At 41.4% G+C, this 24,590-nt stretch overlaps 1 protein-coding gene and 1 long non-coding RNA gene across 5 annotated transcripts in view; one reads left to right on the top strand and one right to left on the bottom strand.

Moving 5' to 3' along the window:
• Positions 1-22,490: 22,490 nt before the first annotated feature.
• Positions 22,491-23,568, bottom strand: LOC132533159 (uncharacterized). The gene is made up of 2 exons (XR_009545071.1): positions 23,461-23,568; positions 22,491-22,712 (listed from the first exon to the last, which is right to left on the bottom strand). It is a non-coding gene; the product is annotated as an uncharacterized LOC132533159 (long non-coding RNA).
• The window catches only part of TRAPPC8 (trafficking protein particle complex subunit 8), a 99,562-nt gene continuing 98,507 nt past the window's right edge, over positions 23,536-24,590 (top strand). For 2 of the 4 annotated variants that reach the window (XM_060173665.1, XM_060173663.1), the window contains exon 1: positions 23,537-24,047. In XM_060173665.1, coding sequence (XP_060029648.1) covers positions 23,891-24,047 — 157 coding nt within the window. In that variant the 5' untranslated portion in view covers positions 23,537-23,890. Of the gene's footprint in view, positions 24,048-24,590 lie in introns of all 4 variants that reach the window. The other 2 variants (XM_060173662.1, XM_060173666.1) reach the window with 2 other exon arrangements.

Below are 24,590 nucleotides of genomic sequence, written 5' to 3'. Positions count from 1 at the left end.
TGCTCAGATACTTTCAATGAAATAATTTCACTGAAAAATGAAAGAATCCAGGGGTAGCTCACTAGGAGGGTGACTGCATTGCAGGCTAAAGGCCCAGTACCACACGGGAGGTGCTATAGCAAAAGAGGAAGCTTTGGTACTGCAGTTTCAGATCCCTTTTTATCTGGATGTAAAAGTGGTCCAGTGATATGAGATTTCACATGAGAGGCCCCAATTCCACCAAAGAGAAGGAGAAATAATTTAAGTATCTGCTGGTGGTCGGGCAGTAGCACAGCGGTTTAAGCTCACATGGCTCAAAGCACAAGGACCTGCAGGATCTGGGATTCCCTCCGCTCCCCACCTGCAGGGGGATCACTTTACAGGCAGTGAAACAGGTGTCTATCTTTCTGTCTCCCCTCCTCTCTCAATTTTTCTCTGTCCTATCCAACAACAACAGCAATGACAACAATAATAATGACAAGGGCAACAAAATGGGGGAAATGGCCTCCAGGAGCAGTGGATTCGTAGTGCAGGCACCTAGCCCCAGCAATAGCCCTAGAGGCAGAAAGAAAGAAAGAAAGAGAGAAAGGATTTAAGTATCTGCAAAAAAGCACGTTTAGGTATATGCAAATTAAGAGTTTCCACAAGAAGGAAGACTATACCAGTGAGATATTATTATTATTATTATTATTATTATTATTATTACTAGAGCACTGCTCAGTTCTGGTTTATGATAGTATAGGGGACTGAACCTGAGACATTGGAGCCTCAGCCATGTAAGTCTTGGTACCTCCCCTGCTTTGTATCTTTTAATATTCTCTATGACATTGCCCAACACAAGAAACAGAATCTGCACTTAAAAAAAAAAGTAAGTAAGTATTCAGAGCTAACTTTGCATGATAAATTCTACTAACACTTTTGTATTCTTTGGAGTTTTTATAAACACAACTTTAAGTGCAAAGGAGTCAAAATCCACAATGAGTTTAAATGACTGTGTTGAGTCATTTTATCTTCTACACATGCCCAACTTTCCTTTCTCAAATCAACAACCTTCAAATAGTATCTATACATAGGCAAGGTAGAGTGATTAACTGGGCAAAGCAAACCATATAATTCAAACCAAATGACCCCTTTGGGCCTGAGCTATCCAAATAACTATGACTAAATTTGTTCTTTGTTTTATTTTGTTTGCTTTGCTTTGGAAACTGGAAGATCAACAGGAAAAGTTGGTGAAGAAAGAACTAAGTTATCCAAACAGTTGCCTCAAATTTCAGTTTAGGGACAGTTAGTTCTGATATAGATAATGGGAAACACTGTAAAAGTGTCCTACCCCAAAATAAGAATTCTAGCACTTGTCTTTTCATTATTCAAATGTAACTTCTCTTTAAATTTTATATTTGCATTTTAAACACATTGTCATTATGAAGATGTTTACTTAGCTTGGAGAGAGAGCTCACTGGATAAGGTATGTACCTTGTCATGTCTAAGATCCAGGTTTGAGCCCCAGTACCACCTGAGAGCACTACAGCACCAAAGGAAGTTTTGGTGCAGTGATGTGTTTCTCTAAGCTAAAAGAGTTAGCCCTTGAGTGGTGAAACTGCCCATGCATGAGGTCTTGGCTCCACAAAAAAGAAAAAAGGAGGAGAAAGAGAGAGAGAGAGAGAGAGAGAGAGAGAGAGGAAGAAGAAGAAGAAGAAGAAGAAAGACATGTAATTTCCCATGAGCAAGGTCTTGGCTCCACAAAAAAAGAAAAAAAGCAGGGAGAGAGGGAGAGAGAGAGAGAGGAAGAGAGAGAGAGCGAGAAAGAGAGAGAGAGAGAGAGGGAACTGATTTTATATTTTCTAATTATTCTAGAATTAGCATAATTTCTTAAACATTAAAAAATCAAGAGGGAAAAATCAACTAAGACACATCACTAATGACAGAAATGACACAAGTGTTATCAGCATAGATCCTACAGACATTAAAATAAAAACAAACAAAAAATCTTTAAAAATATTTGCTAATATACTGGAACTTTGTTGGTGGGTCTGGAGTGTTTTATGTACATTTATACATGTGATGCTACACCACTAAATTTTTCACCAAAGTTATCACTGGAACTCAGTGGTTGACAACAACACTGCTCCTGGTGGCCCTCTTTTTCTTCTTCCATTTTTTTAAAAAAATTTTTTGTTATCTTTATTTATTTATTGGATAGACAAAGCCAGAAATTGAGAGGGGAGGGTGATAAAGAGAGGCAGAGACACCTGCAGCCCTGCTTCACCACTCGTGAAGCTTCCCCCCTGCAGGTGGGGAGCAGGGGCTCAAATCTAGGTCCTTGCGCACTGTAACATGTGCGCTCAACCTGGTACACCACCACCCGGCCCCTTCCTTCTATTTTTTTTCTATAGAGGTGAGAAACACACACAGACACACACACACAGAGAGAGAGAGAGAGAGAGAGAGAGAGAGAGAGAGAGACCTATAGCACTGCTCCACTGCTTATGAAGCTTTCCCTCTGCAGGCGGAGGCCAGAGGCTTGAGCTTGGGTCCCCATGCTTGGTGACATATATACTGTACCCAGTAAACTTTCACTCAGCTGCCCAACATTATTTATTAATTGGATAGAGACAGAGAGAAGTTGAGAGGGGAGGGGGAGGTGGAAATGGAGGAAGAGAGACACCAGCAGCACTGCTTTACCACCTACAAAGCTTTCCCCCTGCAGGTGGAGATGGGGGACTTAAACCTGGGTCCCAGAGCATGACGACATGGATGTGCTACTTCCCAGCCCCCCGACATTTAATAATGATGTTCAGTCAGTATTATGATACTGTTAAATCAATATATTAAGAACATTTGGCAATGATTTTTGGAGAGAAATTTACATATAATGAAAACATTCCTAGAAAAACCTGCTATCACAATTGCAAAAGCGAAAAAAACAATTCTGAACAGCATTACACTGATTAAATAGATGTTTTAAATTAAGACATCTCCATGAAGCCGGTGAAAGAGTTCACTGGGTAGTGTGCTGCTTTGCCGTGTTTTGAGCCTGGACCCCACCACATTGAAGGTAGTTTTGGTGCTGTGGTCTGTTACGCTTTCTCTGTCTCTCTTTATTCCTCTTTCTACTAAAAGGAAGGAAGGAAGGAAGGAAGGAAGGAAGGAAGGAAGGAAGGAAGGAAGGAAGGAAGGAAAGGAGGAAGGAAGAAAGGAAGGGGGATTGGAAGGAGAAATCTCTGTGAAGAAACTCTCAATTTCAATGACAAATAATCTTAAACATTCAGGGAAGAAACAGCACCAATTTTATATTATATAAACTCATTCAGAAATACAGGAAGATAAATTTCTTCAGTCACTCATTTGTTATACGTGACCAACATAGCACCAAACAGGCAAATATATTATAAAAATGACAATATAGGATGATTAAATAGGGTTTCCCCTAAAATGAAAAGTTGATATAACATTTGAAAATCAATCGGTACAACTTAACCAGCTAGAGAGTAAAAGTAATGTGTTACTTCAATAGGTTTAGAAAAAGTATCAAATTTCAATACTCATTTATAATTCAGTTAACATCATGAACATAGTGGAGAAATATCACTCTTCCTTCTAGAGTTTAGAGTGGAGTTGGGGAGATAGTGAGGTGGCACTGTAACAAATTTGAGACATCAGAGGTCCTAGGTTCAATCCCTGGCACTACCATATGTCAAAACTGAGCTGCCCTGTAGGCTTTTCTTTCTCCCATTTGTAAAAGTCAGTTAATATTATTGAAGTTCCAAACCAAGTGAAGAATACCCTTTTTCATTACTTCTTCTCATGCAGTTTTAGTCACTCCTACAGAGAAATAAAAATAAAGCATGCAAGTCAGAAATAAGTAAGGTTATTTTTATTTTCACATCATGTTTTGTTTACATGAAAGATGCTAGAGAACAACATCTAGAATTAATAAATGCATTACTAAGGTCATATAGTATAAAATTAAATTTAAAACATCAAGGGATTTGGGTGGTGCTGCAGCGGGTTAAGTGCACATAGTAGAAAGCGGAAGGAAGCACCCGCGCAAGAGTACGGGTTTGAGCAGCCGGCTGCCCACCCCGGGTCTTTTCACAAACGGTGAAACAAGTCTGCTAGTGTCTTTCTCTCTCTCTCTCCCTCTCTATTTTCCCCTTCTGTCTCAATTTCTCTCTGTTCTATCTAATAAAATGAAAAAAAAAAAAGACCGCCAGGATAGTGGATTCTTTCAGGCACCGAACCCAAGCGATAAACCTGGAGGGAAAAAAAAATTATATATATACACACACACACACATACATACACATACATACACACACACATATATACATACACATACTAGTAACAAAAAAATGAACAATGAAAAAAATCATTCGGTAATATTACTACACAGCATTAAATGCCTAGAAATAAATTTAACAAAAGTTGTGCAAGACCATGTCACTAAAAAGCACAGACAAACATAGACTTTGTTGGTGGATTACAACATTCAGTGCTAAGACTTCTGTCTTGCCAGCATTGTCTTATATGCGTGATATAATTCCAAACTATCATTCTAGTGTGGTTCTTTTTGCAGAAATTCAGAAGCTGACTCTACAGGTTACACTAAATGTAAGTGACCTATAGCATCAATATTAAATTAAAAAATATTGTTCATTATAGAAATATTTATTGAGCTGTGAAGATAGCTTACCTAGGAGAGCTTTCAACCAGGTGACTCAGGTTCCAGCCCAACCCCCACAGCACCAGGGGAAGCTCCAGTATTGTGTTTCTTCCAGTATTGGAAGCTCCAGTATTGTGTGACTTTTCTTTTCTGAAAAAATTGACTTGGAGTTATGAAGCCCTAGTGATGACAAATAATGAATAAGTAAAGGCACACTAAATTAAATTAAAAAACATGTTTATTATTTTTTAATTAATTAATTTGTTTTACTTGAGCATTGTTCAGCTCTGACTTTATGGTGGTGTGGGATATTGAATTTGGGACCTTGACACCTCAGACATGAAAGTTTTTTTGCATAACCATTATGCTGTGCTCCCACTCACAAATGTTTATTGAAGAGATACATGGGACAAAATAATTTTTAAAAATCTATTGTATTTTTATTTGTTATTAGCAGTAGGTTATATGATCACATTATGCAATTACAGTCTCTAGTTCCACACTACACTCGCCACCAGTTCTCTTTTTCTTAAGCATTTTTTTATTATCTTTATTTATTGGATAGAAATTGAGAGGGAAGGAGGAGATAGACAGAGAGACAACTGCAGCCCTGCTTCACCACTCACAAAGCTTTCCCCCTGCAGGTGGGGGCCAGGGACTTGAACCTGGGTTCTTTCGCACTGTAAAATGTCGATCAACCAGGCGCCCCACCACCCAACCCCACCACCAAAGTTCCATATCCCCTCCCTCCCAGCTCACAAAGATAACCACCAGTTCTTAGAAACAGTGTGCTTGCTTCTGTTTCATTTGGATTTTTTTTTTTTGGCAAGTTCATGTAAATCAGATCTCTAGATTCCACACATGAGTGAAACCATCTGGTAGTTGTCTTTCACCTAATTTACTTACTTTGCTAAGCATAATCCCCTCCAGATCTGTCCAGGGACAAAATAATTTAAAACAAGAACATCCTCAGAGAAATTAAGTGACCTGAACTATATAATATAGTAAGGTATGTTATATATAGTACAGACCATTACAGTGTAGTATAATATAGTATAAGCCACTGTATAATACAGTTTAGTAAAACTTAGCATAATCAAGATGGTTCTGCACTAGCATAAGAGTAGACATAGATAAATGGAACAGAATAAAGAATTCAGAAACAGATCTTAAGATAAATGGTGAAATGGCTCTCTATAAAGATGCCAAGGCAATTCCATGAGGAAGGACATCCTTTTATCAAATTATTCTATAATAACCTATTAGCTGACTAAGAAAAATGTTGATCTTGTTTCCAGCCACTGTCAAAATTAACTTGAATGGATCATAAACCTAAATATAAAAGCTGAAATGACATATCTTTGCGGGGAAACATAGGAAAATTTTAGGTCAGCATGAAGTATTTTGGAAGTAAAGCATTCAATATCAAAGAAAGTATACAAATTTAGGTTTGTGGATCACTGAACTTTTGTCAGTGAATGAATCTGTAAACAACCCTCAAGTCAAGAACAAGATTGTTGCCATCTGTTTTTGAACTTTGTATTCTGTCCATGGATCCATTTGTCTAGCTTTGAATCAATATCACTTTTTTGTATTGTATTTAAATATAAGTGTCAGAGCCAGTAAGATAGCTCAGTTGGGAGTGTGCCTGCTCTGCCATACCTTTGACCAAGGTTTAGCACATCACCATGGACATACTGTGCATTGACTGGAGTTTCGGTGCTTTATGGATATCTATCCCTATCCCCCCTTTTCTGAAGAAGCTGGCTTAGAGCAGAAAAACTCCCCCTCCCACAACAAGAAAAGAAGAAGAGACAAAACACAAAATAAAACAAATAATAATTAAAAAAAAAACAGTGGTTACTGACAAAAGGAGATATGGGGGCTGAGTGGGTCACAAGGTGGGACGTGTGTGTCTGTATGAGCAAAAATAAAAGTGGTGGTTTTATTATTAAAATACATATATTTCGATATCTGATGACATAGTTCTTAACTTTGCTTTTTCCTCAGTATTGAATTTGTTATCTTTACATCTTTATATTTTGATATAAATTTTAGAATTATTTAAAATTTCTAATCATTTAAGAATTTCTTCAATATGATAAGAAAATAAGAGGGTGACACAAATAAAAGGAAGATTATCCCTTCTTCATGGGTTGAAAAAAAAATTAAAATCAAAATGGCCATCCTTCCAAAAGTAATCTATAGAATCAATGCAATCTCTGTCAAAATATTAATGATGGGCTGGGGAAGATAGCATAATGAATTCGCAAAAAGCCTTTCCTGTCTGAAGCTCCACTTATCATTACAGCAGTGCAAATTAAAACCATAGTGAGATTCCACCTCTGCTGGGAGCCATCCCTGGTCACAGTTACTAGGGTATTTTCTTTTTTTTTTTTTTAAGTTTTTTTTTAAATTTATTTTTAAAAAGGAGACATTAACAAAACCATAGGGTAAGAGGGGTACAGCTTCACACAATTCCCACCACTAGAACTCTGTATCCCATCCCCTCCCCTGATAGCTTTCCTGTTCTTTAACACTCTGGGAGTATGGACCCAAGGTCATTGTGGGATGCAGAAGGTGAAAGGTCTGGCTTCTGTAATTGCTTCCCCGTGGAACATGGGCGTTGACAGGTCGATCCATACTCCCAGCTTGCTAGGGTACTTTCTGAAGGGGAAGGGAGTCAGCGTTGAAGAAATTAAGTGAGAGACACATCAGCTGCTTCAAATGCAGGAGAGAGGCACCTCTGGCCTTTGTCTGCAGAGCTTTATTGAAATACTTTTTGCCTGGATACAGATGGCATCATGTATAATTGTTTCCATTAACATCAAAGATACAGTTGACATCATGTAAGACTATTTTTATTAACATTAAAAATAACTCCAGACATTATTATCATTATAGACATGTTATCCTTGAAAGTTTCTGAGACAGCCTACCCTCCCCTAGATATTGACCATCTGTGTGGCCTTGGTGTGGCCAAGATAACTTCAAACATTATTCCCATTGTTTCGGCTGTCTGAGTAAGTTAGCATATTTTTTCTGGAGCTCAGTCTAACAGCTTTTCTTTTTAACCCATCCTTGGATGGGTCTAACTAAATAACACTTTTCTAATATCTAACAAACTGTCTACCTAAAGAAATTTTCTGCTGTCAAGTAAGTGCACACCATGAGGGCTCTCTTCTGGCTAACCTTTGAGTATATGAAAGTTCACTAACTTTTGCCTACATGAAAGTTTACTACCTTTTACTCATTAACCCTTACATTAGCTGTTTGACTACACAGCCTCTATATTCATCATAGATACCTGTAAAGGAAGGCAAGGGGTCTGTGGGTATAGGGTTTCTTTATAACTAGGTGAAGACCACAGTCTGTCACTCATACTATAAGCCACCTGTAATTCTGGCTTTTGGTCTGAGTCCAGCTAATTGGGGAGCTGTAGTGATGATAAACAGCTCTTTTTCTGAAAGCCTTTCAATAGGTACAGCAGCTTCTGCTCCTAGGCCGTTTTTGGTCTAGTCACACTCACCGCCATAACTGCTTTCACTATGTACTTCCCCTGGGGAATCTCTCTTTCATAGTCCCCATGTATATTTGTGTATATCCAATATAGCCAATAAGTCTTTAAATTATCAATGTAAGGAAAAATAGCTTCAGTTTAGTCTTAGGACTCCCCGCTTTGCAGTTAGCCCTAACCTGCTGAAGACTGTGCCATTCAGCAGGCCTGACTTGCCTCCGCCATTTTTATTGTCCTTAGGTAATATCTGTATATTTTCAATATGCCAATAAATCTTCATATAATCAATGTAATAGGAAACAAGAGGAAAAATAACTTCAGTTTAATTCAGGACTTTCCACTTTGCAGTCAGTCCTAGCCTGCTGAAGACTGTTTCATTCAGCAGACCTGACTTTGCTTCCATCACACCTCACCCTTGTGAATTAGTGAATAATTTTATTACTGCTCAAAATTTCTTTTTCAATACATTTGTTTGATTTGTCTTTTATCTCACTATACCTTTTGCTTTTATTTCATTGACCTAAGTTTTCAGGACAATATTAAATAGTTTGTTAAGTGACCTAGTTCTGATTTTCACCGAAGTGTCCCTATTTATCAACTTCTTTTTAAAAAATTTTTATTTATTTGTTATTGGATAGAGACAGAGAAACTGAGGGAAAGAGGAGACAGAGATGGAGAGATACAAAGAGATACCTGCAGCCCTGCTTCACCACTTGTGAAGCTTTCCCCCTGCAGGTGGGGACCAGGGGCTTGAACCCGGGTCCTTGTGCACTGTAGTGTGTGCTTAACCAGGTGTGCCACCACCTGGCCCCTGTTTATCAACTTCTCAAAGACATTTTTTATCCTAAAAGTCAATAACCACAGCTTAAAATCAACGAGTTGTTGTTATATCTACAGTTCTTTTTTACTTTTTTTTTTTTTTTTTTCCTCCAGGGTTATTGCTGGGGCTTGGTGCCTGCACTACGAATCCACTGCTCCTGGAGGCTATTTTTTCCCTTTTGTTGCCCTTATTATTATTATTGTTTTTGTTATTGCTGTCATTGTTGTTGGATAGGACAGAGAGAAATCAAGAGAGGAGAGAAAGATAGACACCTGCAGACCTGCTTCACTGCTTGTGAAACAACCTCCCTGTAGGTGGGGAGCTGGGGGCTGGAACTGGGATCCTTATGCAGGTCCTTGTGCTTTGCATAACCCGCTGGGCTACTGCCCAGCCCCCTTATCTATAGTTCCTAATCTGTAGAAGGTGCGATGATTATTGGCTAAGTGACTGGTTCTAAGATCTTTTAACTAGGCAATAGAAGATTCATAACTAGAATTTTTCTCCCCACTTATGGTTTGGTTATTACAACACAATTTGTAGTAGTTTTGCTATTCTTGGGTCTATTTTTTTTTCAGTTGAAAACCCTACAATTGTACTTTTCTGGTAATAATTTTAATATTATAAATCTATTCATTTAAATAATATAATCCAGTGGCTTTTAGAACATATACAAAGTTGTGTATCATCATCTGTCTCAGTTTTGGAATTTTTTGTTATCTCAAAAAGAAACTTAATAGGGCCAGTTGATGGTGCACCCGGTTGAATGCACATGTTACCATGTGTAAGGACCCAGGTTCAAGCCCCTGGTCCCCATCTGTGGGGAAGCTTCTTGAGCTGTTAAGCTGTGCTGCAGGTGTTTCTCTGCCTCTTGCTTTCTTTCTTCCTCAATTTATTTCTGTTCTAGCACATGAAAAAATAAATAGAGCAAAATGTAGACATATAAATCAGTAGTTAATTAATATGAGAGGGGGAAAATCAATTGTATGTCTCAAAGTTTTTCAAAACACAAACTGAATCTTTTTAATATATAGGCTGTGTATTTGATATGCGGACTCTCTCAAAAGCCTAGACCAAGTAGATTAGAAGCATCCAATAGCACAGCTATATACAAGATACTGGATACTGTACAGAAAACCCTAACAAAAGGACTTTTCAAAGTTAACCCAATTACCAAATAATGTGATGATAACATTAACTATCGATTGTCTTTTTGAACCCTAAGACAGCAGGAACCTCACATCTCCACTATAGAGCCCCTACTTCCCCCAGTCCTGGAACCCTTGGATAGGGCCCACTTTCCCGTATGCATCTCCCAATCCGTACCAAATAATATTGCATCCGCCGATCACAACCTAACCAACGCAACGATTGCCACCTCAACATGCTTCACCTCAGACTGTGTCCAGAGACTTCACGTGTGGAATGACAACCCTTCAGCTTCATTACTCGAGTGAGACCTTTCCTTTTATAGTACACTCTAATTTCATCTCAGGTGGTTCACTTTCTAACAAAGTCCCATAACCTAGATATACACCAGTTTCTGTGAGAGAGAGCTTATGTTCACACGTATCCATAAACTACTGCAAAATATATACCTGAAAGCAGAAGTACACTAGAGTTTGCAGTGAGTACCTCCCTAACACTTCCTCTCCACTATTCCAAGCTTGGGATCCATGATTGCTCAACAAATTGTTTGGCTTCATATGTTAACTCTCTTTTCAATCACCAGGTTCCAGATGCCACCAGGATGCTGGCCAGGCTTCCCTGGATTGAAGACCCCACCAATGTGTCCTGGAGCTCAGCTTCCCCAGAGACACACCTTACTAGGGAAAGAGAGAGGCAGACTGGGAGTATGGACCAACCAGTCAACGCCCATGTTCAGCTGGGAAGCAATTACAGAAGCCAGACCTTCTACCTTCTGCAACCCTCAATGACCCTGGGTCCATGCTCCCAGAGGGCTAGAAATGGGAAAGCTATCATGGGAGGGGGTGGGTTATGGAGATTGGGTGGTGGGAATTGTGTGGAGTTGTACCCCTCCTACCTTATGGTTTTGTTCATTAATCCTTTCTTAAATAAAAAATTTAAAAAAAAGAAAAAATAAATAGAAATTAAAAAATAAAAGAAACTCAACACTTCGTTCTTTCTTTATTTTAAAAAGGAGACATTAACAAAACCATAGGATAGGAGGGGTATAACTCCACATAATTCCCACCACCAGATCTCTATATCCCACCCCCTCCCCTGATAGCTTTCCTATTCTTTATCCCTCTGGGAGTATGGACCCAAGGTCATTGTGGGATGCAGAAGGTGGAAGGTCTGGCTTCTGTAATTGCTTCCCTGCTGAACATGGGCATTGACTGGTCGATCCATATTCCCAGCCTGCCTCTCTCTTTCCCTAGTAAGGTGGGTATCTGGGGAATTGGAGCTCCTGGACACACTGGTGGGGTCGTCTGTCCAGGGAAGTCTGGTCGGCATCATGCTGGCATCTGGAACCTGGTGGCTGAAAAGAGAGTTAACATACAAAGCCAAACAAGTTGTTGAACAATTATGGACCTAAAGTCTGGAATAGTGCAGATGAAGTGTTGGGGGGGGGGTACTCACTGCAGACTATTGTGTACTTCTGCTTTCAGGTACATATTTTGCCGTAGTTTATGGATACATGTGAACATATGCTCTATCTTAGGGGACCTGGTCTATATCTAGGTTTTGGGACTTTGTTAGAAAGTGAACCACCTGGGATGGAATTAGAGAATACTATGAAAGGAATGGCCTCACCAGAGTAATGAAGCTGAAGGGTTGCCATTCCACACATGAAGTCTCTGGACACAGTCTGAAGTGAAGCATGCTGAGGTGGCACTCGTTGCATTGATTAGGTTGTGATCGGCGCATGCAATATTATTTGATATGAACTGAGAGAAACATGCAGGAAAGTGCACCCCACCCTAAGGTTCCAGGACTGGGGGAAATATAGGCTCTATAGTGGAAATGTGAGGTTCCTGCTGTCTTAGGGTTCAAGAAGCCAATGGATAGGTATTGTTATCATCACATTATTTGGTAATTGGGTTAACTTTGAAAAGTCCCTTTGTTAGGGTTTGCTGTATAATACCCAGCATCTTGTATATAGCTGTGCCACAGGTTGCCTCTGTTCTCCCTGGTCTAGGCTTTTGAAAGAGTCAACATATCAAAGACTCAGCCTATGTATTAAAATGACTCAGTCTGTGTTTTAAAAAGTTCACGACATACAATAAAATTTTCCTCTCTCATATTAATTAAATAGTGATTTATATGACTACAATTTAATAGGACTGTACATAGACACCATTCCCACCACCAAAAGACTGTGTCCCCTCCCACCTGCCTACCCCTGCCCCCCCACCCCCACCACCCCCGGAACCGAATAGTGAACTAAGTCAGAAAGATAAAGATGAGTATGGGATGATCCCACTCATCAACAGAAGTTGAGAAAGAAGAACAGAAAGGGAAACTAAAAGCAGGATCTGACTAAATCTAGAGTTGGGCACCAAAGTAAAAACCCTGGGGTGACGGTGAGGGTGGAAACTCAACACTTCTTTGTCATAATGACCCAACTCCCTCATTCCTTCTATGCCCTCTCAACCACAATTCCCCTGCTCAAGGCAACCAGTAATCTCTTTTTCTCTCTTTACAGATTTATTTATTCTGAATATTTCATATGAATAGGACTGTGCAAGATGTGGTCCTTTATGACTATGTTTGACTCCTCTTACTTAGTTACATTCTTGGGGTTCATTCATGTTGTACCATGAACCAGCAATTCGTTTTTGTTATTGTCAAATAATTTTTTTTCTTTCTTTTTTTTTTTTTTTCCTCCAGGGTTATTGCTGGGCTCGGTGCCTGCACCATGAATCCACTGCTCCTGGAGGCCATGTTTTTCCCCCTTTTGTTGCCCTTGTTGTTGTAGCCTCCTTGTGGTTATTATTATTGCCATTATTGATGTCGTTCATTGTTGGATAGGACAAAGAGAAATGGAGCCAGAGACGACCCGAACTGCCCCTGCGGCTACAGACAGACTATGACCCACATAGTCAACGACTGCCACCTCTCCAGATTCAAAGGAGGTCTCGAAACTTTACATCAGGCTCAACCTGACGCTGTTGACTGGCTACGGAAGAAGGGCAAACGCTAGAAGAAGAAGAAGAAGGAGAAGGAGAAGGAGAAGGAGAAGGAGAAGGAGAAGGAGAAGGAGAAGAAGAAGTAGAAGAAGAAGAAGAAGAAGAAGAAGAAGAAGAAGAAGAAGAAGAAGAAGAAGAAGAAGAAGAAGAAGAACAGAAATGGAGAGAGGAGGGAAAGACAGAGGGGGGAGAGAAAGACAGACACCTGCAGACCTGCTTCACCGCCTGTGAAGTGACGCCCCTGCAGGTGGGGAGCCGGGGGCTCGAACCGGGATCCTTATGCCGGTCCTTGCACTTTGCGCCACATGCCCTTAACCCACTGCGCCACCCCGCAACCCCCTCAAATAATATTTTTAAATTTTATTTATTTATTTTTATTTTTGTTTAATGAGAAAAAATATAGAGAGGAAGACACAGAGAGAAATACCAGAGCACTCCACATCTCTGGCTTACAGTGGTGCTGGGGATTGAACCTGGGAACTCTGAGCCTCAGGCAGGAAAGTATTTTTGCATAACCATTATGCTGTCTCATCAGCCCATCAAATAGAATTTTGTTGCATGAATATACCACATAATATTCAGCTGTTCATCATGGATGAACATTTGGGCTTTGCAACTTTTGACTATTTTGGATAAGACTGTTAAAACATTCCTGTACAAGTTTTTGTGTGGACATACGCTTTGATATCTATTAGGTATAAAATTTCTGAATCATATTGTAATTCTGTTTTCCAGTAGGAGAAACGCGGTTTGGAAGGCTGTTTTCCAAAGCAGCCATATCACGTCATAGTTGCACAGCAGCCTGTCAAGATACAAATTTCTTCTCATCCTTTGTTATTTTGATTATGGTAGTCTTAGTGGGTGTGAAGTGGTATTTTATTACAGTTTCGGTTTTCATTTCCCTGGTGGGTCATGATATTGAACACCTTTTTGTGTGCTTATTACCTATTTGTGTGTGTGTGTATATCTATTTGGGAACTATCTACTCATATCATTTGCCAATTGTTTTTTTTTTTTTTACTTTGAGAATATTTTAACGCTTACTAATTATTCAAGTTTCTACTTTTGTGACATAACTTTCTGGTACTTGCCCATTTCCAATTCTTTTTGCCTTTCTTCCTATTAATTAGTGTCCGTGTATTTTTGTTTTTATAGTTGATATTTCCACAAACTTTGTGACCTCTTAAATGAAAGATCTTAAAGTTAATGTAGTTCAGTTATCATTCTTTTTTTGTGTGTGTGTATGGTTTGAAATTTTTCTTTTCTTTTATATTTATTTATTTATTTTTCCTTTTGTTGCCCTTTTTGTTTTTTTATTGTTGTTGTAGTTATTATTGTTGTTGTTACTGATGTCGTCTTTGTTAGATAGGACAGAAAGAAATGGAGGAGAGGAGGGGAAAGTAAAAGGGGAGAGAAAGATAGATACCTCCAGACCTGTTTCACTGCCTGTGAAGCGACCCCCCTGCATGTGGGGAGCCAGGGGCTCGAACCAGGATCCTTATGCCAGTCCTTGCACTTTGCTCGATGTGCACTTAACCCGCTGCACTACTGCCTGACTCCCCAATTTTTCTAACTAAGAAATCTGTCCTTATTTTTTACTTGAAAGGAAGGCTTTCTGGTGTAGTGGTTTTAAATAGGGAATCAAGAAGCAGATCAGTTCTGTACAAATTATAACTCTTCTAGTCAGTGACTTTTTGATCTGGGGCAATTTAATTAATAGCTTTTGTCTCAGTTTCCATATCTATAAAATGGGAATAAATTACCTACTTCACAAGGTTTTTATGAAGACTACATGAGTCAGTATATTTAAAGTGCTTGCAACCAGACTGGGCATAGCATTAGCATCAAATAAGCATTTCTGATTTTTATTATCTTCTTTAATCTACCTGATCTGATATTTTTGTGTTTTGACAAAGAAAAGTCACTAGACTTAGTCCCATGGAGATAGTCAATAAAATCTCATTGTTGAGTAATTCATTCTGCCTGCACTGCCTTTATTCACTTTTCATTTTTTTTTCTTTTTTAATTTCCATATTGGGGAATTAATGTTTTACATTCAACAATAAACACAATAGTTTGTACGTGCATAACATTTCCCAGTTTTCCATATAACAATACAACCCCCACTAGGTCCTATGTCATCCTTCTTGGACCTGTATTCTCCCCCCTACCCACCCTAGAGTCTTTTACTTTGGTACAATACGCCAACTCCAGTTCGGGTTCTACTTGTGTTTTCTCTTCTGATCTATTTTTTCAACCTCTGCCGGAGAGTGAGATTATCCCATATTCATCCTTCTGTTTCTGACTTATTTCACTTAACATGATTTTTTTCAAACTTCATCCAAGATCGGCTGAAAACAGTAAAGTCATCATTTTTTACAGCTGAGTAGTATTCCATTGTGTCTATATACCACAACTTGCCCAGCCACTCATCTGTTGTTGGACACCTGGGTTTGCTTCCAGGTTTTGGCTATTATAAATTGTGCTGCTGAGAACATATGTGTACACAGATCTTTTTGGATGGGTGTGTTGGGTTCCTTAAGATATAACCCCAGGAGAGGAACTGCAGGAACATAGGGTAGGTCCATTTCTTTATTCATTTTTCAAATTGCTCTATCCTGCCGGTCTTTTTTGCTAACCCATTTGTCAATCCCTGCCTTTTAGAAACCATTATAAGTTTAATATGTCTTGTTTATAGGTAAAATCCCTCTATAATTTTTTTAATTTTCAAAATTATCTTAACTATTCCTAGACTTTGTTCTTAAATATGGATTTTAAGACTAATTTTTTAGATTACATTCAACTGTGGGAATTTTGAATACAATTTCATGAATATCTTGATTAATTGTGGTATGACTGACATCATCATTGATGCTTCTGCCACTATCAATAGGGGCATAAAATAAAACTCTACGGAAACAAATTGCCTTACATAATTCACTTTCAGATAGACTTCTGGGTATGTGTAATAATTTTTAATGTGCTTAAGGACTAAAGCATTCATAATAGATTTTTTACTTGGTGCAGATTAAAGTACTGTAAGATTTACTAGGAGCTTAAATATCTATCATAAGTGTAAAATGTGAGTTTAAAATTGTAATATATGAATGTAAAACAATTCCCCAATAAAGAAATTAAAAAACATTTAATATAAAAATTCTAGGTTGGCCTCACACACCTTCAGCACACACACACACATACGCACTTTTATATATGTTGTTATCTCATTTCCTATGTGAGAGTTCTGTACTCAGAAAATAGAACTGTTTTTATTGGTTTTGAAATCAGCACTTAATAGCACCATCTACTGTTAACAGTGAAATTCAACAATACTGGAAAGAATGCTAGATTAACTTATTTTCACATTGAAATCAACACAAGAAGTCTTCTAACACCAACTTATTTATATGTTTATTTATTTATTGCCTCCAGGGTTATGGCTGGGGCTCTGTGCCTGAAGGAGCCATCTTTTTCCACTGTTGTTGCTGCTGGTGCTGCTGTAGTTGAATAGGACAGAGAGAAACTGAGAGAGGAGGGGAAGACAGAGAGGGTATTGGGATATTGTACAGATGTGGTTGAGTTAGGCAGGACCCACAAACCACCATATTTCCATGCGAGTATTATTATTTACATATTAATCTTCTGCCTTGTTTTAAAAATGACTCCTCCGCCACCACATTACCCCTCAGGGTATTGCCCATTCCCGAGAGCTAAAAAACTATAGCAACCGTTGCTACAGAAGCTTTCTACCTTCCCAGAGTGCCTTGTTTTCTCCACCCCCTTTCCTAGCCAGTTCTATCAGGACTTGCCACTTCTACCATTCTCCTATAAAAGTCACTCCTGTTTCTGCTCTCTCTCTCTCTCTCTCTTCCGCTTCTGACCTGGAGAAGGGCTGGTGTGCATAGCGGAGGCGGCCATTTGTCTAGCTCCATGTGGCATAAACCCGCTGTGCTCACACCCAACTCTGGGTCGTCCGCGTGAGTAAAGATTTGTGTTCCCGCTCAGCCACGAGTTCCTGGACTCTTCTCTCTCCCGTGATGAAACCTGACAAAAGGGGAAGAAAAAGACAACTGCAGACCTGCTTCACTGCCTGTGAGCCGAGGGTTCAAACCCAGATCCTTGAGCTGGTAATTGCACTGCCCCCCCACCCCATGTGCACTTAACCTGGTGCGCTATGGCCCGGCTCCCCAACCCCAACTTTTTAAAATTCCAGATAATGATTCTGTGATTCAGAAAACAGGGCCTGTCAAAGGGCAGCTTTTGTGAGTGCATTCGAGGTCAGGTATCATAGAAAAATAATACTTGTGGGAGTTAGGCAGTAGCACAGCAGGTTAAGCGCAGGTGGCGCAAAGCACAAGGACTGGAGTAAGGATCCTGGTTCGAGGCCCCGACTCCCCACCTGCACGGGAGTCGCTTCACAGGCAGTGAAGCAGGTCTGCAGGTGTCTATCTTTCTCTCCCCTTCTCTGTCTTCCCCTCCTCTCTCCATTTTTCTCTGTCCTATCCAACAACGACAACATGAGGAACAACAACAATAACTACAACAATAAAAAAAAAACAAGGGAAACAAAAGGGAATAAATCAAAAAAAATTAAGAAAAGAAAAATAATACTAGTAACCAAGTATCTTAAGATTAAGTTGAATTGATTGATTGTTTCTGGTGTTAGTGCTGGTATTTTTGGACGAATTAATTGCTTCTTGCTCTTATAGCTACATCTGAAAATTCAGGACACATGCATTTCTTGGGATTTGTGTGAGAAGTAGACACTGAAGATGATCAGTATAAAGCATCATTCTCACCTCCTGGTGATCACTAGTGGTGACATGATTGTGATTTTCAAGTGACTAGAGCAGCTTTTCTACCCATACTTCTCTGACTTCTGTGTGACCATCAGAAGAGACTGACACTACCAGACATACAAAGGAAAGACATCCACGAATGCCTGATCATACAGTATTATAAAAAGATAAGCACATTGGTACAAATCATTTTAATAAATTCATAGATTTTTCTAGGGGGGCAGAGAAGAAGGAAGATGGGGCTTATTTTCAGTACTTGAAAGAGATCCTTAGTTGTTAGTGTGATTATTAGCTTTTTCAGGCAGTTTTTCACTTTTTTTAGTTTTTTGCCTCCTAGGTTATTGCTGGGGCTCGGTGCCTGCACCACAAGTCCACTGCTCCTGGAGGCCATTTTCCCATTTTGTTGCCCTTGTTGTTGTAATTATTGTTATTGTTGCCATTGATGTTGTTGTTGGATAGGACAGAGAGAAATTGAGAGAGGAGGGGAGACAGAGGGGGAGAGAAAGACAGACACCTGCAGACCTGCTTCACCGCTTGTGAGGCTCTCACCCCCCCCACAAATAGGGAGCTGGGGGCTCTAACCTGAATCTTTACTCTGTTCCTTGTGTTTTGTGCCATGTGCACTTAACCTGCTGCACTATCGACTGGCCCCCAAGTTTTCGCTCTTTTTAAAAAATATTTTAATTTACTGATTATTGTTATTATTGGATAGAGAAAGAGAAATTGAGAGGGAAGGGGATATAGTGAGGGAAAGAAACAGAGACACCTGCAGCCCTGCTTCACCACTTGTGAAGCTTTCTCCCTGCAGATGGTGGGGGGGTTTGAACCTAGATCCTTGCACACTGTAATGTGAGCACTTAACCATGTGCATCAGTGCCAGGCCCCACAAGTCTTCTTTCATTTCTTCTTCTAGCATTTGCCCTTCTTCCGTAGCCAGTCAACAGCGTCAGGTTGAGCCTGATGTAAAGTTTCGAGACCTCCTTTGAATCTGGAGAGGTGGCAGTCGTTGACTATGTGGGTCATAGTCTGTCTGTAGCCGCAGGGGAAGTTCGGGTCGTCTCTGGCTCCCCAGCGATTTCTTTCAGTAATATGCCTTGTCATCTTACTCTTGAGGGTGGGCACATGACTGGGACTTGACCAATCACAGTGTCTATATTTCTTTTTTCTGAACACACTGAATGGTCCAGAGGGCATATGATGCAAAAAGTATCAGAGTCCAGAGGGGTTAGGAATATGAAAAGTGTGATATCATTGGTCCCGGGCAAGGAGACCCCACAAAGTACTTTATTCCTGATAAAGCATAGTGAGACATTTGTGACCATTCCATGTCCATTCTTCTTCTTTTACTTAGCAATAGGACCCTTGTACCTACGCTTTCTAGTCTTTTAAAAATTTTTATTTATTATTATTTATTTGACAAGGCAGAGAGGATTGAGAGGGCAAGAGGAGAGACACTTGCAGCATTGCTTCACAGCTCAAGAAGCTTTCCTTCCTGCAGGTGGGGACTGGGGGTCTTGAACCCATGTCCTTGCACATGGTACCATGTGCGTCTGGTGCACCACTACTTGGCCCCTCTTTCTAGTCATGTTGAACACAGGTGTGACCGTGACATGGTGAACAAAATTGTTCAATGCCATTTCTACAGTTTTATCTTAAACTATGAGGCAGATGCTTTTCCATTCTCTTTTTCCTCTCCTGCAAACTAAAGCAAATGTGACAGTGAGTCAGTTTTTTTTTTTTTTTTTTTTTGCCTCCAGGGTTATTGCTGGGGCTCAGTGCCTGCACCATGAATCCACTGCTCCTGGAGGCCATTTTTCCCCCTTTTGTTGTAGCCTTGTGGCTATTACTGTTATTGTTGTTCATTGTTGGATAGGACAGAGAAAAATGGAGAGAGGAGGGGAAGAGAGAGAGGGGGAGAGAAAGACACCTTCAGACCTGCTTCACCACCTGTGAAGTGACTCCCTTGCAGGTGGGGAGCCGGGGACTCAAATCGGGATCCTTACATTGTTCTTTATGCTTTGCGCCATGTGCGCTTAACCTGCTGCCCTACCGCCCGACCCCAAGTGATTCAGTTTTAACTTGTAGATGACGACAACAACTTAAGAGATGAAAACCATAGAAAACTGGGACGGTAGGAGAGAAGTATAATTTTATGGTGTAGTCCCTAAAACACTGAGTGTGAGTGTGGTATTTGGTTGTAAAGTCGATGCATAAGACACAATTGCTTTTAAGTTCAGCTACAAAAATGAAAATCAAGTACTAATACATACTTCAAAGTGGATGAACTTGCAAACATGCTGTGTGAAATAACCCAGACACAACAGATTCCGTCTGGTATGATTTTACTTATCTAGAATGTCCAGAAGAGGTGAATTTATAGTGTCAGAAAATAGGTTAGTGATTTCTAGGGGCAGGAGTGTGCAGACAGGTATAAAACTGGTTACTAATGGGCACCACACTTCTTTTGGAGTAAAAGTATTCTGGAACCAGATAGTAGTAATGCCTATGCAACTTCCTGTGTGAATTATCTCTAAAATCCTTTTAGGCTAAGTTACCTCTGCAAGTTCTCAAAGAGTTTCAGACGGCTAGCTTTACCCTGCATGTAAAAAGGAAGTTGCCTTTTTTTTTTTTGTGGTCCAGGAGGTGATGCAGTGGAGAAAGCTTTGGACTCTCAAGCATGAGGTCCCGAGTTCAATCCCCGGCAGCACATGTACCAGAGTGATGTCTGGTTCTTTCTCTCTTATCATTTCGCATGAATAAATAAAAATCTTTAAAATAAAACTGCCTTTGTAACGTCTGTTAGAATTGAATTATGTATGAGGTAGGGCAGGATGCTCTCATTTCAGAGCCCTACTACCAAGAAAATGCATTTTGTAATTTGAATAACACTATGGCTTTCTAGTGATGAAGGGTAAGGGATTAGGCAGTAGTATTCAAGAGACAGTCGGGCGGTAGCGCAGAGGTTTAAGCGCACGTGGCGCAAAGCGCAAGGGCTGGCATAAGGATCCCGGTTCCAGCCCCCAGCTCCCCACCTGCAGGGGAGTAGCTTCACAGACGGTGAAACAGGTCTGCAGGTGTCTTTCTCTCACCCTCTCTGGCTTCCTCTCCTCTCTCCATTTCTCTCTGTTCTATCCAACAATGACATCAAATAACAACAACAATAATAACAACAACAATGAAAAACAAGGGCAACAAAAGGGAAAATAAATTTACATTAAAAAGTATTCAAGAGGGAATATGTATATACCCTTGGGGTGCAAGAAGTATTTCTAGGAGGTGCTCAAGCACGGATAGTATGAAGAAACGTATCTCCAGGTCCTCAACCTGCACACATCATCTCTTCTTATTTGATGTGCAGCTACATTTGTTATGCTCTACAGTTCTTTCCCCATTCCTTTTCTCAATTTACAAGAGAAAGGCATCCCTCCCGTCATATTACTTTACTCGTTTACTTTGGGGGGGGGTTCAGTGGGGGGCTTTCTGGGCAGACTTTTTCAAATAGAAAGAGACAGAAACAGAGAGGCAGAAGGAGAGAGGGAAAGACACCATAGCTTCCCACCTGTGTGGTGAGGGCTCAGCTTGAACTTGGATATAGTGTATAGAAAAGCAGGTGTCATCCTAAGTAAGCTATCCTCCTCATATTATTATTATTTTTTTAGCCTCCAGGGTTATCATTGGGGCTCGGTACCTGCACCACGAATCCACTGCTCCTGGAGGCCATTTTTCCCATTTTGTTGCCCTTGTTGTTGGGCTTGTTGTAGTTGTTATTGTTGTCATAGCTGTTGTTGGATAGAACAGAGAGAAATGGAGAGAGGAGGGGAAGACAGAGAGAGACACCTGCAGACCTGCTTCACCGCTTGTGAAGCGACCCGGCTGCAGATGGGGAGCCGAGGGGCTTGATCCGGGATCCTTACGTTGGTCCTTGCACTTTGTGCCAGGTGCGCTTATGCCGCTGCGCTACCGCCCAGATCCCTCTGCTCATATTCTTAAGAGGGTAAAACCCCCAGATATCAAATAACCTGACTTTGAGATACTTATCCTGAGAGAGCCTCTTGTAAGTGAAGGCATGATAAAACCATGACAATGACTTGCATTAGAAAGTAAAGAAAAAATATTTTATTTATTTCAGTACATATGGAGAGAGGGAGATCTTTACACCAGAGTGGCCAGCTCAAGTACATACAGATGGACTCAAGAGTTCCAGGCATGCAAGTCTTGTGTTCTTATAGTTATTCCCCCAGCTTTATTTTTTCATTGCTATATATATATATTTTTGGCATATAATCCGGAAGGAATTTAACCATTTGGTTAACAAAATCCCTCTCTTTCACTTCCACTTCTTTACAGGGCCAATCTATGAAAATGAAAGCTAAGGGTGGAAACCATAACTGCTGGCCTCCTGCAGCTCTCCTCACTATGAAGCAAATGTCCTGGCAGAGTGTAAAAATGAAACAAAGGACAAAAATGTTTGCAGGCACACGCTATCCCAGTGGCCCACAAAAATGAAGAAGCATAGTTCCCCTTACATTTCTATTATTTACAACACTTACAACAACACACATTTATTTTTTAAAGGATTTATTTATTTATTTATTTATGAGGAAAATAGGAGGAGAGAGAAAAAGAACCAGACATCACTCTGGTACATGTGCTGCCTGGGATTGAACTCAGGACCTCATGCCTGAGAGTCCGATGCTTTATCCACTGCGCCACCTCCCGGCCCAGATCACTACAACACACATTTCTGCTCATTGGCTGAGTCCACAGTGCTGGCAGTCTGTTTCTGAAAACATAATTGGGTTCAAACTATGCACGATCTCCTCATATCAGATGCAGAGAACATCCTAACAAGTGGTAGGCAGCAGCACATTCTCTTGCAGGAGCAGCGCTCTCTCTCTATCTATATCTTTATTTTAGTTTATATAATCTTTATTTTATTTCATTTATTTATTATTATTGGGTAGAGACAGAGAAATTGAGAGGGGAGGGGGATATAGAGAGGGAGAGAGACAGAGAGACACCTGTAGCCCTTCTTGACCATTCATGAAGCCTTCCCGCCCCCCCCCCCACCCCCCGCAGGTGCGGACCAGGGGCTTGAACGCTGTAGTGTGAGCGCTTCAAGCGCTTCACCAGGTGCGCCACCGCCTGGCTTTCGGAGCAGGTCCCTCTCCCAGCTCCGGAGCAGCATGGAGTGGACCAAGGGAACTGGCAAGGAGCAGTGGGAACTGTCACATCACTTGTCCATAGTTTCTAGGAAAAGTGTTTGCGGCTCCAAACAAGCTGGGTTGGCGTGGCAGGCGATCGGGAAACTCTACTACTGTGCATGCACTCACCTCAAGTGCTAGCAGGCGGTTGGGAGACTCCACTACTGTGCATGCACCCACCTCAAGCGCTAGCTTGCCTGTCATCGCTGATTTGTCAATGCCACGAACACGCAAGAGAACCCGGCCTAAAGCCGCCAGCTTATACCACTTGGCCACGCCCCCACGTGGGCACGCCCCTGCCCCGCCCACTGGGGGGGACCGTCTCACCACTTCCGGCGCAGGCGGGCCAACCGGCCTCCGTCGTTCTTCACTTCCCACTTTATACCCTCCCCACTGTCCCCTTTAACACCATCACGTGAGGGGCGACCGCGGGGGCTGCTGGGACTAGTACTGCCTTTGGGTCAGGGTCCGGCCTCGACATGGCGGTTCCGGTCGGACAGTGACCAGGATTCTGCCGTCAGTTGGATTAGCCGGGCGTTGTCGGTGTCTCTACCGATCTGGGTGGAATGCGAGGGCGCCAGGAGCGCTGAAGAGCGGCGGCGACGGCAAGGGGTCGGCGGTGAGTGCCCCGAGGACCGAGGCGGCGTCGGCGTCCGATCCTGCTCGGTGTCCGGGACCCAGTGCGGGGGCCCCGCCCGGAGACTCAGCCGCACAGCGCGGGCCGGAGGGCGGGCGCGGCCGCCCGGGTGCCGCGGCCATGGCCCAGTGCGTCCAGTCGGTGCAGGAGCTCATCCCGGACTCGTTCGTGCCCTGCGTGGCCGCGCTGTGCAGCGAAGAGGCCGAGCGGCTCACCCGCCTCAACCACCTCAGCTTCGCCGAGCTGCTCAAGCCCTTCTCCCGCCTCACTTCCGAGGGTAGGTGGTGGGGCTGCCCGGACTCCCTGGCGGCTCCCGCGAGAGCGGGGCTGGAGGAGGAAGTCGGGGGGCGGGAAGGAAGGGCCGTGTTTACATTCCGGAGCCGCCGGGCCGGGGCTCCGCGGGGTCGCGACCTGCGGGGCGGGTCTTGCTTTTGTTTTGTTTTTCCTCCCCCTCCATCAGGTGCTTTTATTTTCCTTCATTTCCTTGACAGTCTGGCCTGGGAGGGAGTCAGGATGAGAAGGACCCAGACAGAGGATTGAGCAAGGGCTGAGACAAGCTAGGTCGGGAGATGCTTTTTTTTTTTTTTTTCCCTTCATTTTTTTCTCCCTTTCGGTCATCTGAAATAATTGTATTTCTTCTAGCTGGGAGACTCATTTCTTTCTAAACTTCTCTTTAGTGATTTCATATCAGCATTAGTTATTTCATGTTCCCCCCCCCCTTTTTGCATGCAGTATTACACTCACACCGCTGAAAAAATGTTAAAAAGTAAGATTAAGAAAAAGTTGCAACAGCATTTTTGTTTGTTTGACATGCGAGGAA

This window comes from Erinaceus europaeus, chromosome 15, assembly GCF_950295315.1.
Source record: "Erinaceus europaeus chromosome 15, mEriEur2.1, whole genome shotgun sequence".
Classification (NCBI taxonomy): domain Eukaryota; kingdom Metazoa; phylum Chordata; class Mammalia; order Eulipotyphla; family Erinaceidae; genus Erinaceus; species Erinaceus europaeus.
This window is presented reverse-complemented; position numbering and strand designations above follow the sequence as displayed.